This window comes from Coffea eugenioides, chromosome 10 (assembly GCF_003713205.1).
Source record: "Coffea eugenioides isolate CCC68of chromosome 10, Ceug_1.0, whole genome shotgun sequence".
Taxonomy (NCBI): Eukaryota; Viridiplantae; Streptophyta; class Magnoliopsida; order Gentianales; family Rubiaceae; genus Coffea; species Coffea eugenioides.
The window spans coordinates 767,612-782,532 of record NC_040044.1 but is presented as its reverse complement, the minus strand read 5'-3'; the positions used below and the strand labels follow the sequence as shown (position 1 = coordinate 782,532).

Below are 14,921 nucleotides of genomic sequence, written 5' to 3'. Positions count from 1 at the left end.
TAAAACTATTCCCAAACTAATGCACTTTCAAAATATATTCCTTGTTAACCTACTTGTTAGTTGTTACCATGTGAACTTTGAGTATGGAAAGTATTCACATTTCCATCTTATATTAAGAGGTACAATCCACATCAATGGATTTTTAATAACTTTTCAATAGTTCAAATTTTGCTACTTATGTACAATCTTAAAGATAAATAAAAATATTTCTCTATCTATTATTGAGTTAATTAGTGTTTCTCACATTAAATTGGCTCATATAGCGTGTTAATTTTGATACTATTACTGACTTAGTTATATTTTCTCTCTCCTTTTTTTTGGAATGTATTCTCTTTTGATAAGTCAAAAAATGCAAGAGAATTTCTTTTCGAATTTTCTTTCCCCTTATAGTGGAATTTTTATAGTTCGCGTAAACTATGTTTATTATGTATCTTGAAATGTTTACTTGGACTTCAAACAATTTGAGTTTTTGCAAACTTCTTAAAATTTTCAAAGTTAGGAGACTACCATATATAAAATTGCAAGTAACAAGAAAAAAAGAAAGGAACTTGTGATATAATAATCAAGAATAAAGCTAGGGAGAAATAATGGCAGCAAAAAAAAAAAAAAGGTTCTTCGGCAAAATCATTGCAATTTGGAGGGTGATCAACAATTTTAAAACACTAATTATGGATCCACTTTCCTTTTTTAATTTGTTTACAGAATGTCCTTAAGGCACTAAATAAAGAAAAACTGTGTAATATCTAAACAAAAGATTTACAAGTAATTTTTTTCCGTTGATGGAGAGTCTACATGGCAATTACTAGATTAATAAGGGAATAAAAATTGAAAGAGCATTACTTTGGAATTATTTTTTGAAAAGTAGATTATTTTAGCCAAAAACTCAGTTTGGACTAACCACCAATGTCTTATGTTTATCTTTTTTTAAAAAAATATTTTTTAATTTTACCATGTATCATATGACAAAAAAATTTACTACAATCATTACTTTCAAATTTTTTTAAATAATCTTCTATCCAAATGCAGACGAAAATTTTTTAAATGATCTTCTTAAAATATACTAGAAGAGTAATGATTTCCCAGAACAGAGATAAGAAAATTTTTATCTTTCCTTTTTATTTCTTTTCTCGCATAACTTATATTTTCTCTCCTTTTCACAAGCTAGGCCTTGGAGTATAGATATTTACTGAAAAAAAAAAAAACAAAAGAGAGCCGAATCTGTAAAGATTTATAAAAAAAAAAAGAAAAAATGTTGACTTCCGAAAATTTAAAAAAAAATAGTAGGGGATAGATGAGCATTGCCTCTGCCGCGATATATAGTAGTAATTTTATTTTAATTCTGTAGTATAAGCTGTGGGAGTTGCAGTGTGAGAGTTGACTTACCAGAATTTCCCAAAATTCAAGCAGCCAGTCTTATTCTTTCGTTGTTGCCTTCAGCCTCTGAGCTTTTATCATATTCCGGAGCTTGTATGGCGGCGGCGGCAGCGACGACCTCCAATTTTGATCCTCAACTTATCATTTCTCACAAATTCCCCGAGGTCAGGTTCGGTTCACTTTGGTATTCTGCTTCTTTTCTTTTCTTTTCTCCCTTTTTTTTTCCCCCTTTTGGTTGGTCGTTTGACTGCTCTTGTCATTAGTTCGATCAACTAAGATAGAGAGCTGAAATTCTATGGATTTGACATTTTTTTTATATGCACATAAATTTGGTGGTGCAGAAAACATTTACTTATACAGAAAGAGATGTAGCTCTATATGCTCTGGGAGTTGGAGCTTGCTTGAAGGATGCTTTGGAGGACAAGGAACTTAAGTATGTTTACCATCCTGATCACGCCCACCAGCAATCCATCCAGGTCTTTTCCCCCCCTTTTATAATCTTCTGTCGCTACTGGTATATTATCCATTCAAGAGACAATTTTGTTGCTTTTGCTGGTGCCTTTGTTTTTTTAGGAATAATACTAGGATTGGATGATTCTTAACTTCAGTTCTGTTTGAAGACAAGAAAAGATGGATGGATTAGAGGATGTGGGGGCGATAACATTGACTGCTCTGCCCAATTTTTGACTTATGTTTTAATGTGTTTATCTTGTAGGTCTTGCCAACCTTTGCTGCTTTGTTTTGTCATGGAGTAAGTTCAGAAATTGGGCAGCTTCCTGGCTTTTCGTAAGCATTTATGCATTCAAACAAGTGAAGTTTTCCCCTGTTCACCAGATTTCCTTCCATTCACCTTGTTATAAATGCCACTGGTGTTCATTTGGGATTTTTTCTGTTCAAAATTTTTGTTAAGCAAGTACTGTCTTTCTCCTGTGTCTACCTTTTCAAACAAATTGTAATTATCAATTAGCTCCTAAAGTATCTGTCTGGTGAATCTGACTTGATTTACTCTTTGGTGTTAGATATGATCCACGCCTTCTATTGCACGGGCAACAGTACATTGAAATCTACAAGCCACTTCCTTCTAGTGCTTGTGTAAGTGTTTGGCAAAAAATCTAATTTTCCAAAGAGAGAATGAGAAAAAGTAGAAGCTTTAGATACTATATGTCATCTGCATTCATGTGGAGTTCATGCTTGGAGGGAAATGGACAATAAGCTAGTCGTGTAGTGACCCTAGTCCACTCCTATTGTCAAAAGTTAGCTGCAGAACCTGTTATCAGCTGTGTACTTCATCTGTTTGAAAATACCTTGTTCATAAGATCACAGGTGACCAGCTGCTTTTTCAAGTTGCAAGTTACCCCACCTTTTTGTGCTTGAGAACCTTCTAAGGAGGTTGCTTCTGCATTTCTATTGCGACAAGCATGACAAAAAGAAACTGAAGAAAGAAAAGAAACCAATGGCTATGGGATTGCAAGGGAGGTTGGTTTTTTAGTTAGGGTGCCAAATAGAACTTCTAAATTGTTAGAGGCAGCTAACTTTGTGATTTGATTTGAGTTATCAAGACTCAAATTGTTTGCAGTCTTGTTATCACACTAATGAAGCCTGAAGCAGAGTTGAATGATTTGGGGATTGATAAATTTATAGATTGTAAACTTGGATTCGGTTTCCCGTGAAATGGTGAATTAGACAGTATCTCTAGTTGGATTAGGTAGTAGATGCAATTTGATGTGTGCTGCATATATTTATCCTGTGACATTGTCGAAGATCATCTCTGTTGATCAATTTGATTAATGCAGATACAGAATGTAGCGAGCATATCTGGACTGCATGATAAAGGTTTGTTTCAGAAAATACCACTATGGTTATAGCATGAATTTTTGTGACTGGCACATACCTGATAAAATCTTTTTCAGGAGAAAAAGTTTGATTATGATTTGGTCAATGAAGGGTATTAAGCACTATAGAAATAGTTCAAAAAGAATGTCGAATAGATTTTTCATCTGTTAGTTGATAGAAAGATCCCCAACCACCCTCATCACCGCTGTCCTCTGTGCAAAGATAATTATCAATGTGCAAGGCTGTACATTTATACTTACTCATGAACACTTTGATCAGATATTAGTAGTGGCTTTACCATTTTGATTGGTGACTGGTAGGACCAGTTGAAGCTCCTTCTAAGATAATTTTGTGCGTTCAAAAAGAAACTAGGGGTTTTTCTTTATTCTACTTGGAAACAACCCAATTCTTGGTAACAATGTTTTTTCCCCCCTTTCTTGGTAACAATGTTAGAGTTTATTGCTTGCAGGTAAGGCGACTGTTCTGGAAATTGAAATTCTAAGCTATGAGAGAGAGTCTGGTGAGTTAATATGCATGAACAGGTAAGCTCTTATTCAACTGACACAACTAAATTTGTTATTATTTGGTTGATAACCATGCTATTAATTTTCAGGATGGCTGTCTTTTTGAGAGGTTTGGGGGGGTTCTCAAATTCAGCTCAGCCATACTCATATTCAAAGCATCCCGTGAATCAGACATCAAGTACTAGACTCCCAAAAAGTCCACCATTTGCTGTGTTTGAGGAATGCACTCAACCATCTCAGGCATGTTTAAAATCAATTTGCTAATTCTACTTTGTCATGCTGCTGTTTTTGGCTTATGTCTGACGTGCATTGATCTGATATTAAGATTACATCTAATGACATGAATACTGACACAGTTGTTAGTTTTGTAGGATGCATCATGCATATGGTCTGATACATGTCAGATTTAAGCAATTTTGTGGTGTATCATGATAGTGCATTCAATATGATCAACAATTGTAAAATACAAGAGCATGTGCTGTGATACAATGTGCATCTTACGTCTGTATCATACAACACATGAATGCATTTGAGCCAGTTAAATCAACTTATGGAAACAGATGAAGAAATTCTATGTACATTTAATTGTATTTATTATTTTCAAAATTTTTTACCAACAAAAATAGTCAGTTTAATTAAAATAACATGCCATCAAGAGTTACACATCTAACCTTTGATGTAGATTTTTCTAGCATATAGTTTGCACACATTTATTTCACTAATATTGCACCTATTCTCATATAATTCTTTTCTGTCCTGCTAATGCTTAGCTGATACAAATCCCCTTTTTAAACCAACTCAAAAGGAATTAATTTTCTTGCCACATTATTCTTGCTTTCACATGCTTTTGTATTTAATGAAAAATTTATTATTCACTTACCTGACTGGTTTACATGGTTAGTATTCTAATTCTATTAACATCTTGTATGACCTAATACTTACCTATGTTACCTTGATTTATTAATTTTTTAAATTTATAATGACATTATTCTATTTATGAAATTACAAAATCACTTTTATTTATGTGATAGTAATCAGTATTCTCATGCAAATAATCATTTAAAAATTTATATAAATACTTATAAACATATTATGATATGATACAGCATATCATGAAAATGAATTTTGATGCACAGTGTACATCTGGATTCGACTACTATAAATATAGGTGCAGGAGAGTGGGATTGGATGGGTTGGCACTGTAGATCATTAGAGTCATTTGACTTCTTTGAAATATTGCTACTTGGAGGAGATTGAGGATGCTAAGATTCTCTCTTTTGGACTTTAGCTTTCACTACCTTCAAATATGTTGCTTAGTACCTTTGAATGTGCTTGAATTTTTTGTTGATGCACTACACCCTATCGTTAGCAGTTCCGTGCATTTTGGGCAGTAGTTTTCAATGTTACTGTGCTTACTTTAGATTTTGTCCATATATTGTGCTTTTGTTTGTGCATAATCATTTCACCTTTTAAATTGACATTGCCATTGTGCAGGCATTACTTTACAGGCTTTCCGGAGATTACAATCCTTTGCATTCAGATCCCAGAATTGCTGAAATTGCTGGGTAATTTGAAGCTAGTTGTTTTTTGTTGGTAAAAAATTCAAATGGCATTACTAGTCTTTCAGCTTCTTTTTTTGTTTTATTTTGAAAACCTGAATTGGTCCTTGATCTAGGGTTTTAGCCAATTTAGTCCTTAAACAATTTCTGCTTAGCCATTATAGTCGTTCCACCATTACTCTGCCATAAAGAATTTTCTTGCCACTAGCTAAGGCTGATAGGAGGAACGATTTTGATAATCTACAAGACTCCTCCCTCTTCTTTCATGTAAGTTTTTCTAGTAGGATGAAATTGTTTATGAAATAGTTGTTTAAGAACTGAATTGGCGGTGAAAAAGTACTAGGACTATTGTTGATTTAGGATAAGTTAGAGGACTATTTAAGTCATTATTGGCATATTTCTTCTACTATATATCCGTTGCTGAAATTCAGGCGCTGCTTTAAGATGCAACAAAAGAAAATGACATTCTTATTGTCTTACTCAAGCGATGGGGTTATCCCCAAGCAATAGATCTTACACTTGATTTTGCTAATTTTATTCTGCTCTAATTTCCCATATTGCGCTTTGCCTAGATTTTCCCGTCCAATATTGCATGGGCTTTGCACACTCGGCTTTGCAGTTAGGGCTGTCATCAAATGTATCTGCGGAGGTGATCAAAATAGAATCAAGAGCATATCTGCCAGATTCCTGTTACATGTCTACCCTGGAGAAACTTTGATAACAGAAATGTGGCTTGATGGCCAGAGGTAAGTTGCTTCTCTGAGTTGCAGGGTGTTTGCCTCTTTTTTTTTTGGCTCTGATAACGCAGAGAAACTTGTTGAATTCAACGCATGCTTCTTTTCCTTTACTTCCCTTTTGGCCCTTTATTTATAAGCCAAGCACTGAGAGAGAGGTTGAAATGTGCAGAGTATTGTACCAGGTGAAGGTGAAGGAGCGAAGCAGGGCTGTGCTTTCTGGGTTCGTGGATCTTAACCTGTTAAATTCATCTCTTTGAAATTGCTGGTGAATAATATTGTAGATTCCAAATAATATCAGTGTGGTGCAAATAAGCAAGCAGAGCAGCTTGATAGTGTGTTAACAACTGACAAAATTTGGTATATTCTGTGCGTTTATACTACTGTATCCTGTGTGTTTGTGGAAAGTGCAATAGCAGAGCCATCGTTCAAAAAATATAGCGCACTCATGCGAAGTTCAACTTGAACTCGAACGCCCGAATTGAGGCAAAATTTTGGTCTTTTATCTGATCTTTGAAATAAAATAAGCACCCCAGAATTAAAACCGCCTATTTATGGGATGGTGAAATGCTGTAGCACATATTTCATGATACCAATACCAACTACACTATTTGGTTTCTTGCTCATAAAAATCCTTTTCTCCAGTATGATGAAATATTCAAATCAATAGTGTTTAAAATGGATATATGGTAAGCCGAGCCATTTCCTCCCAAAAGAAGAAGAAGAAGAAGTTGGGGAGGGGGAAGAGCGAAAGCAAAGGCCCAATTGTTGTTTCCTGAAGTGGCAAATGTTAATGGGGCTCTAATTGATGTTTGTGACGCTTTTATCTTCTTCTTTTTTTTTTTTTTCCATAGTTTTTGCCAAAAAAGGCATTGATCTTCTACAGCATTAATCGGAAGCAGCTGCATTTAGAAAGATTGGATTGGGTTATGAACGGAAAGAATTTGAACGGGAAAAAAATTTGACAAAGAAAAGAAGACTTTAGCCTAAAAACCCAGAACTCCTTTTCACCCCAAACAGAAAAAAAGCCCAGAACTCAAAAGACTGCCCTCGCCTCCAGATTCAAACTTCAAAGTCCAATAAAACGTCTGAAAAGAAACAAAGCGAGGGGAAGTAATTCAAAAGAAAAGAAAAAGGGGTGCTTTACATAAACTTGATTGCCGCCACAGCACCGCCTAGTGCAGGAGGACGCCGGTTGGCAATGGCCAGCGAAGTTGTGCAGGATAACAGTGGCGGCGATGAGAGGCCGCAAATTAGCAACTCAGCAGCAGCCAACGTGGGGGAGGAGGTAGAGGAGCTGAAACTTCTCCAAGACGCCGTTTACGCTCTTCCCACTTACGCGGTCAAAGATTTCTTCTCACTCGGGGTATGCTAATTTTTTATACGCTTTATTTATTTTCTCTTTCCATTTTTTGCTGTTTTTATTCTTCTTAGTTCTCAAAAATCATTCTAGTAACTTAGCAGTGTCATTTTAAGCTAATTCAATGATAATAATTTTGATGTTCAAGCTACTCTTTTCAATTGATTGTAATTGATGGTTTGGAATTTGTTGAATTTCTTAGAAACTGTGGAGAACCGTGATGAAAAGGAAGCTTTCTCTTCTTCTTAATTTTGTACCCCTAGCTTCTACACGATGGGATAAATTCCATTCTTATCATATTTTTCTTCTGTAAATGTTCTCTTTCCATTCTTACGCAGGCATGTGCTCGGTGCATTTTTCGATTGTTTGGTCTTTGTCAAAAGATTTCTTCTTTCCCTTCACTGCCAACAGCAACTATGAATGCCATGCTTGAAAAAAATGTATTGGGGCGGGACAGAGATGATAACTGCAGTGGCTCTGCAGAACGCAAGGACTCGGGTAGTCAGCAGCTATCTTCTCAAACATTTGTCTTGGAGCATGCAGTCTGTAGAATCTGTTTAGGCATATTGGACTATGTATATCATGATGAAAAAGAAATATTGGTGAAGAAGGATTCTGCTTATGAGTTTGCTAGAATTGTTGCTGAATCTGTCAAGCAAGAGCATCCTCAGATTGACAGCTTTTCTCTTGAAGTTTCATTGCCGCCTGTGGTCATGGATAATGAACAAGTTGTCAGGTAGAAAGATTTCGATTCCTTCCTTTATTTGATATGGCACATCTATGACTTTGATCAATACCTTTATTGAAGTCCCAGTACTGCATGCCTATTCTTTAGTTGGTTGATTGTGATGATAACTGTTATTTTAATGTAATTGATGCTGGAAAATTTGCTTGATTTCATTGGCATATACGTCATTCTATAATCATTTTCTTCATTGCCCACTTGTAATATTTTCTGGTTTCTATTTATGTAAACTTTGTAGGATTGATAAACGAGTCAAATATTGTTCTTTCAGGTCCTTTATGAGAAAGAAGTATGGCTCTGAACATTGGTTCCTGCAAAAAACTCTGACTGACTGTATTTCTATAAAGGATGCCTTGAAATTGTCAATACTGGATACCCTAGAAAAATTGCTGGTAATTCAGATCTCTGTTTCCTCTTTCATTAGAAGCCATTCAGAAGTGTTAAATGCTTAAGTTTCTAAATTCATGCAACAAAGGCATGTATTATTTGTACTCTGCCTTTTCTTTTCAGAATATTAACATATGCAAACATCTCCCTTTCTTCTCTGGTGGAGGAATAGTTGATTCTTATTTTATTTCTTTGAAGGCTACCGAATAAACAATTACATCTTTTTAAGTTCTGATCTAACTGCTGCTCATCTACCTCGTAGTTGGGCTAGACTTTCAGGATGCATGACACAAGATTGGAACTTTATAAGTTTTTCTCATTCCGCAGGGTACAAAATCAAATCTAAGCACATTTCGCATACGATTGACATATGAAACTTCTGAAGAGTCAAGAAGAAAACCTGACAATGAGGAGATCGATGGATGCAAAAGGAGAAAAACAAGTAGCTGCCCTAAACTACTTCTTTTGGAGTTTTTGACTTATCAAAGATATTCATTTTAGCACATCTCTGATTTCTAATAACCTTCTGCAGTTACTGATATAATTGCTGACCTGTGAAGTTTTGGAAGTTTCTCCCATGGATATTGGAGAAAAAGTTATAAGAGCATTCTTTGATATAAAGGATTTACTTAAAAAGGAAAAGGAACATCCTTCAATATACTGGATTTAAAAAAATAATTATGAACCTCAACATTCTTTGTCCTATTTTATGACAATATTCTGAAGAGAATTTGTCTCTGCGTATGCTAGCCAACAGAATAATCTGCAAGTATGATTTAGAAGCTTTCCATTTAAAGCAAAAAGACAGAGAGACCCACATTCCCATGTTCTTTCACTTTACAGTTTCATGAATTTTCACCTGTTTTCTGGGAAGCACAGCCTCCCCCTCCCCCTCCCCCAAAGAGAGTAGAAAAGTTAGTTTTTCGCCCTTGTTGGGCTTCAATTGTTTAAAATTTGCTTTTGAGAAGTCAAGGTTTACTACTTCAAAATTTTTGCCCAAATATATTGCACATTTTGGGTATGGTAATGTAAACTTTGACAAACACTTTTCACCATCTCAATGTAAATTTCTCTGCCTGTCCATGGATGTTTTCTACCAGAAACACAATGGATTATATTTTCATTTATGCATGTGATTTTAATTATCGAGTGATCACTTGTAATAAAACAGATATGCTATATACTGCTGATGAAAAACAAGCATCTGAGACATCTGGCTCAAAAAATTTTGCTGAACATGAAAACAAACAATATGAGTGCACAGAGGGCTTTGCAAAGGATTTGGAAGGTCATGGAAGCGATTACCTAAAATTTCAGCTCGAGAAGGTATAATTCCATGTATGCAAGTTATGGTTCATTTACTTTCTCATCTGCGATATACCTGCAATTCTTTCTTATTGTAAAAATTACAAGTAATTGGATGCGTGGATTTTGTTTTATTGTGATAAGATTGGTTGATGATGTGAGAATAGTTTATGGTATTGTGCTTATGGTCAGAATTGCTGACTTTTCAGGAGAGTCAGCCCTTTGGTTTGGTATTTCTTTGTTATAGATGTCCAATCTACATTGGTGGGAGATACCTTAAGGTATGGTAATTTCAACTAGGATTGTGGTTAAATCTACACCTGTTATCATAAACTTATGAAATTTGATAGATATAGGATGTGTGTGTGTGTGTCTTTGTACAACTTGAAGATTGTGGAGCTCTCTTTTGACTGCAGTACTCAAGAAATGTCAGCCAGACTTGCTGGATGATTGAGGACGAAAGAATGGGGGAAGCATCAGTAGAGGTGTTTCCCTGTTTTTCACAATAGTATTTTTGTTTTTCTGGCTTATGTTGTACAAGAGTGAATGAAATTGTTGGCCATGCAGGAAATAATAGGTGGCAGCATCCTTCCTCTCTGCCAAGGTGATGGTTACAAGTTTCATGCTGCTGGTAGAGAGGATATAGATGTATGGAAGCTCTGGTGTTTCTATTCTTTTGTAGATGTTGCTAAATGTTGTTTTGATGTTGGAAACCTATTTTTTCAGGTCAGGATGTTGGGCACAGGTCGCCCTTTCCTGGTTGAGGTACAAAATGCCCATCAAGTTCCTTCTGAAGAACTTATTAAAGAGATGGAAATGAAAATAAATAGCCAGGAAAATAAACTGGTATGTGCTGTTTTAGATAAATTTTCTGTTCGAAGGTTCATTCTATAAACTTCTCATGATGTTGCTGTGCTATTGATGATTGCATTATCAGGTTGGGGTTAAGAATCTCAAGATTTTAGACAACAAAGGGTGGGCACTGATGCGCGAAGGAGAAGCTGAGAAACAGGTACATGCCTTTTGCTTTAAATCAATTAGTTCTTTGTTTTCTTGTCAAAAACTTGAACTGCAGTCAAGATATCACTTCCACAATTTGTACAGAAGCAGTATGCTGCTCTTGTCTGGATTTCTCGCCCTTTTAATGATGATGACTCGAAGACTCTATCTTCACTTCAAGAGATGGTGAGTTTGCCTCGCTACCTCTCTCTCATAGATATAGGTGTACATATATATTCGTGTGTGCGCGCGCATCAGTATTTGTTTTGCTCTTGCAAATAAGTAGCCATATTATATATGCAAGATATGTTTATCTTGATGCTTAAGTAGTTTCTTTGTTCCTGTTTGAATTGATTTTACTATGCTCTTCTGGGCTAATAGGTTAGTAGTAGTACATGGAATTAGCTGTAAGAAAGATTGGCTTTGGTAAATTGCTGCATGCAGCTGACCGCGATGCGTTGTATTGAACTAGCCTTTATATGATTAAGCAAAGTTGTTTAGTTTCATGGACATAAAACTATTTAGCAGTTTCTTAATTGTGCTAATGTTATATACCTATATACAAGTCATGATTGGAATATGCTTTAATCCGATGAATATGAATTCTACATCGCTAATTTGTACAGTAATTGGTGTTTTCTTGCCTCCGCAGCAAATTTTACAGAAAACACCAATAAGGGTTCTGCATCGTCGAAGTCCTTTGGAGCGTGAAAAAGTTATACATTGGTACAAGCTCCACCTTTACTATTTTATTTTTTGGCTTATGAATTAAATTCTATTCTCCTATAGTCTGGTTGGGTTTACATTGTTAATCAGGATGAAAGTAGAGAAAATAGCTGGAAGCTGTCAGTATTTTCTCTTGCATCTATGTACACAGGTTTGTTTGCTTTGTTTTTTTTTTAAACAAATCCACGATTTAGTTTCTGAGGTACTGGTCAACTATTGTATGTCATGGCAAGAAGTTTCCTTTACTTCACTTTCCACTTTCATATTTTATTGGATGAAATTTTTGCTTTTGCTTGAGCATGTTAGAAGATGCCAATCATAGATGAACCGAGGCATGGAATGGATTGCCATTGAAGAGGAAAGTGTTGCTTATTTGTTTGTTTTTCTCTCAGTGGTTCAAATTTTGTTGTGTTACTCAAGGCACGATAACAGCCAGAAAGCTGTACCTTTGCTTGGTCTCACATTTAATCTTGCTTAAAAATTTTATGTTTTTAGTTGCTAACAGCATGCTTAGATTCATGGATAGGCAATTGTTGTAATGATTATTCACGAGGATAATGTTTTTACTACTTCTACTTGTGGTGGCTTAACTTATGATGATTGTATATTAGGACAGGCTGGTACATATATTAAGGAGTTTGTGCATGGGGATCTTGGAAGAACACACCCCAGGTATGAAGATCCGACCAATTTTTCGTTGCCGACAAATTTATGTTAGTTTTTGGTGATCAAAACCTCTTGCAAAATGTTTATATTTCCACACTGCCCTTTACAAAACAACATCCTCTTGTGCTATCTCAGCCTCCATTTTCATAATTGTTGTCTATCCTGTGTTGCAGTATTGGTTCCATACTTGGGTGCAGAGCGGAGATACTGCAACTTGATGTAACAGACGTGAAAATGGACTGCTTCTAGGATGAATGAGTTGATTAAGGATTCCGTGGGACAGCTCCTTGTTCATCTTGCAAGAAAATGTTTTCTGGAGTTGATGGTTCCGTCATTTCCATGTCCAGTTCTGGTTTCCTTTAGCCCTAATGCCCGGGTGATTATGCGGTTAGGATGGGTTTGTTTTGCCGGCACATCATGACAGGCTTCTGCTCAATTTTTTGCAGTCCTAAAAATCAAGCACAAGTTAGAGGAATTCATGATGACCGGAGTCGCTGTATAAAATCACTAACAACTTGGAACATATAAACACCTGTATCAAATAAAGCGAGAGCAGGAGGTTTTATGGTGAGCAGAGCTTTCTTGAAATGGGTGACAGTTGGGACGCTAGAAAACAGGTCAATCCTTGGATTTCAGTGGAGGATATCTGTAGATTCTGCACGATAAGATGCCAGAGGAGCAATGTTGGCTTGTATTTTGTTCTCTGTACTGCGGTAGTTTAATTGTTGTAAAAGAATTGATAGTTGAAGCAGGGCGGTATGCAAAGGTAAACAAGATAAATTTCCAAGTGGAGAGTATGATAATTTATGGTTTTCTTTCCTGAAAATCGACATAAACATGGATTATTGACACTGTACAATTTGAAAAGAGACGTCTGTATTCATCATTTTCTCGAGTATACGAGTCTATCAGCCGGCAGAGTAATAACTGTGGAAGCATTGAAGTAGTGGGCTACCCCAAATGCAAAGGATGTGAAGGCTCCCAACATCTGTGGGATGGCTGCCTGAAGACTTGCTAGGAAGTTCCGTGCTGTGATGAAACAGGGTCTATCTTTCCAAGCTAATGGGTGGTGGATGTATTTCCTGCCTTTTGGGTTCTCACGTCCATAGTCTATGGAAAGCGGGCGCATTGGGGACTCAGGGCACGGACGGTTGCAGGTGCAACCGACCAGAGCAAATTTAGTCATTATCAACTGCGCGTAACTTTCTTTGTACATCGTGTAACTTTTTTTTCACAGGATGTATTTTCACAACAGATAGTGGTGGGCCCCACACTTGGTGCGGAAATCGAGTTACATGGTATAATCTCAGCCGCACAAAATTTTGAGGACAAATCTTGGCCCTTAACCGTGCAGGGATGGTCATACTGATGACCGTCCCTGCCCCAAATCCGCGCATTGGATAACAGAGAATTTTTGATGGATGGTGATGGCCGGTAATCATTGCAAGCTATCACCGTGGAGAAAGACTGGAACTTCATGGCTACCTCTTTGGTGTCCCCATTGGGCAGGCTGATTCGTTACTTAGCAGTGCAATGAGAGACGATGGAGATTCCCGGTCCATTTGATCGCCAGTTGATTCTTTTAGGTTGGCAAGGCGTCCCTCGTATTTGGTCCCCATCCGGCCAGGCCGCTTACTCCTGTTGTTGCTGGTTAATCTCGGCTAATTCCCACTCAAGGAGTTGGATCGGAGTCTTGAGTTTGAGCACTAGGAGAGAGCCTAACCTCAGATGCCAATAACTTAACTGAATTAGCCTCGATGCAGGATAGATAGATTTAGTTCTATTTAATAATAACTCTCCAACTTCCATTTGTGGTTATTCTTAAATAATGCTACATTTGATTTGGGTTCGCTCTAAGATTGGTTTAATTGACTTAAAAATCACTATAATATCTTCTTGAATTCTCATCCTGAAATTCTTAAATAATGCTACATTTGATTTAGGTTCACTTACAAATTCTCCCCACTGTAATTAAGAATGGGTAGCAATTCACCCCTTATGTTCACGAAATTTAACAAGTTGTCCCTTGATGACTGATAGTTCAAGATAGTATCAGTTAACATTTCTTTTAAATATTTTGAATATCCCCAATATTTTCCTTTTTTAGTCCTTCACTTTTGCGATGGTGTTTTTTGGCCCTTTACATATCCAAAATGCATCATCTCTATTCTCGTTTCCAACTGCATTTTTACTTTCAATTCTAATTTTCAACTAAATTGAACTAAAACGTAAAAAAAAAAAACTATTTTTAAAGTACCTAAATTCTTTCTCCAAATTCTAGAGTATTATTGTAAAAAAGTTTCCAAGGTCAATTGACATTTTTTTTAAGATCAATGTTAGGTTACTATTTAAAATTTTATTTAAGGTGCTTTCAGGGTCTAACCAAAATGTTTCCTTCATAATAACATATTATTAGTTAGATTCTAGAGTTTTGTAATGCCTCTAAAGAAAGTGCATATTTTTCACTATTTTTGCCATATCATTTTATATCCTATATAAATAAACGGAATAGGGGAAGGAGTCAAATTTATCCTGACGGGAGCAATAGTAACAACATAGTTTATAATGATACAAGAGTAGATATAGTAAGTAAAATTATACGAAAAGAAAAAGAGATATGAAATAGCCATAATAGATACGAATGGATGATAAGTGGTTGATATATATATATATATATATATATATATATATATATATGGAATAATTTTA

The 14,921-nt window shown here is 35.9% G+C and overlaps 2 protein-coding genes across 6 annotated transcripts; both read left to right on the top strand.

The window, feature by feature from the left end:
• Positions 1–1,360: 1,360 nt before the first annotated feature.
• LOC113749800 (enoyl-CoA hydratase 2, peroxisomal) lies at positions 1,361–6,575 on the top strand. 2 transcript variants are annotated; one of them, XM_027293655.1, is made up of 10 exons: positions 1,361–1,538; positions 1,716–1,850; positions 2,090–2,125; positions 2,394–2,466; positions 3,168–3,207; positions 3,677–3,749; positions 3,821–3,971; positions 5,226–5,296; positions 5,863–6,036; positions 6,197–6,575. In XM_027293655.1, the coding sequence occupies exons 2-10, from the start codon at positions 1,783–1,785 to the stop codon at positions 6,282–6,284; spliced, it is 774 nt and encodes a 257-aa protein (XP_027149456.1). In that variant the 5' UTR covers positions 1,361–1,538; positions 1,716–1,782; the 3' UTR covers positions 6,285–6,575. The 2 variants fall into 2 exon arrangements, with proteins under 2 accessions (XP_027149456.1, XP_027149455.1); XM_027293654.1 differs by having other exon boundaries at positions 2,090–2,160.
• A 418-nt stretch (positions 6,576–6,993) lies between these two features.
• On the top strand, positions 6,994–13,344 carry LOC113750164 (putative tRNA pseudouridine synthase Pus10). 4 transcript variants are annotated; one of them, XM_027294113.1, is made up of 15 exons: positions 6,994–7,390; positions 7,723–8,120; positions 8,401–8,521; positions 8,844–8,958; positions 9,688–9,842; positions 10,031–10,102; positions 10,238–10,306; positions 10,389–10,469; positions 10,548–10,667; positions 10,759–10,833; positions 10,926–11,006; positions 11,473–11,546; positions 11,637–11,697; positions 12,163–12,218; positions 12,386–13,344. In XM_027294113.1, exons 1-15 carry the CDS (start codon positions 7,226–7,228, stop codon positions 12,459–12,461), a joined length of 1,719 nt encoding a protein of 572 aa, XP_027149914.1. In that variant the 5' UTR covers positions 6,994–7,225; the 3' UTR covers positions 12,462–13,344. The 4 variants fall into 4 exon arrangements, 3 of the variants coding, with proteins under 3 accessions (XP_027149914.1, XP_027149915.1, XP_027149916.1); XM_027294114.1 differs by having other exon boundaries at positions 12,158–12,218; XR_003464636.1 differs by having other exon boundaries at positions 11,637–12,218; positions 12,386–12,419.
• The last annotated feature ends 1,577 nt before the right edge of the window (positions 13,345–14,921 follow it).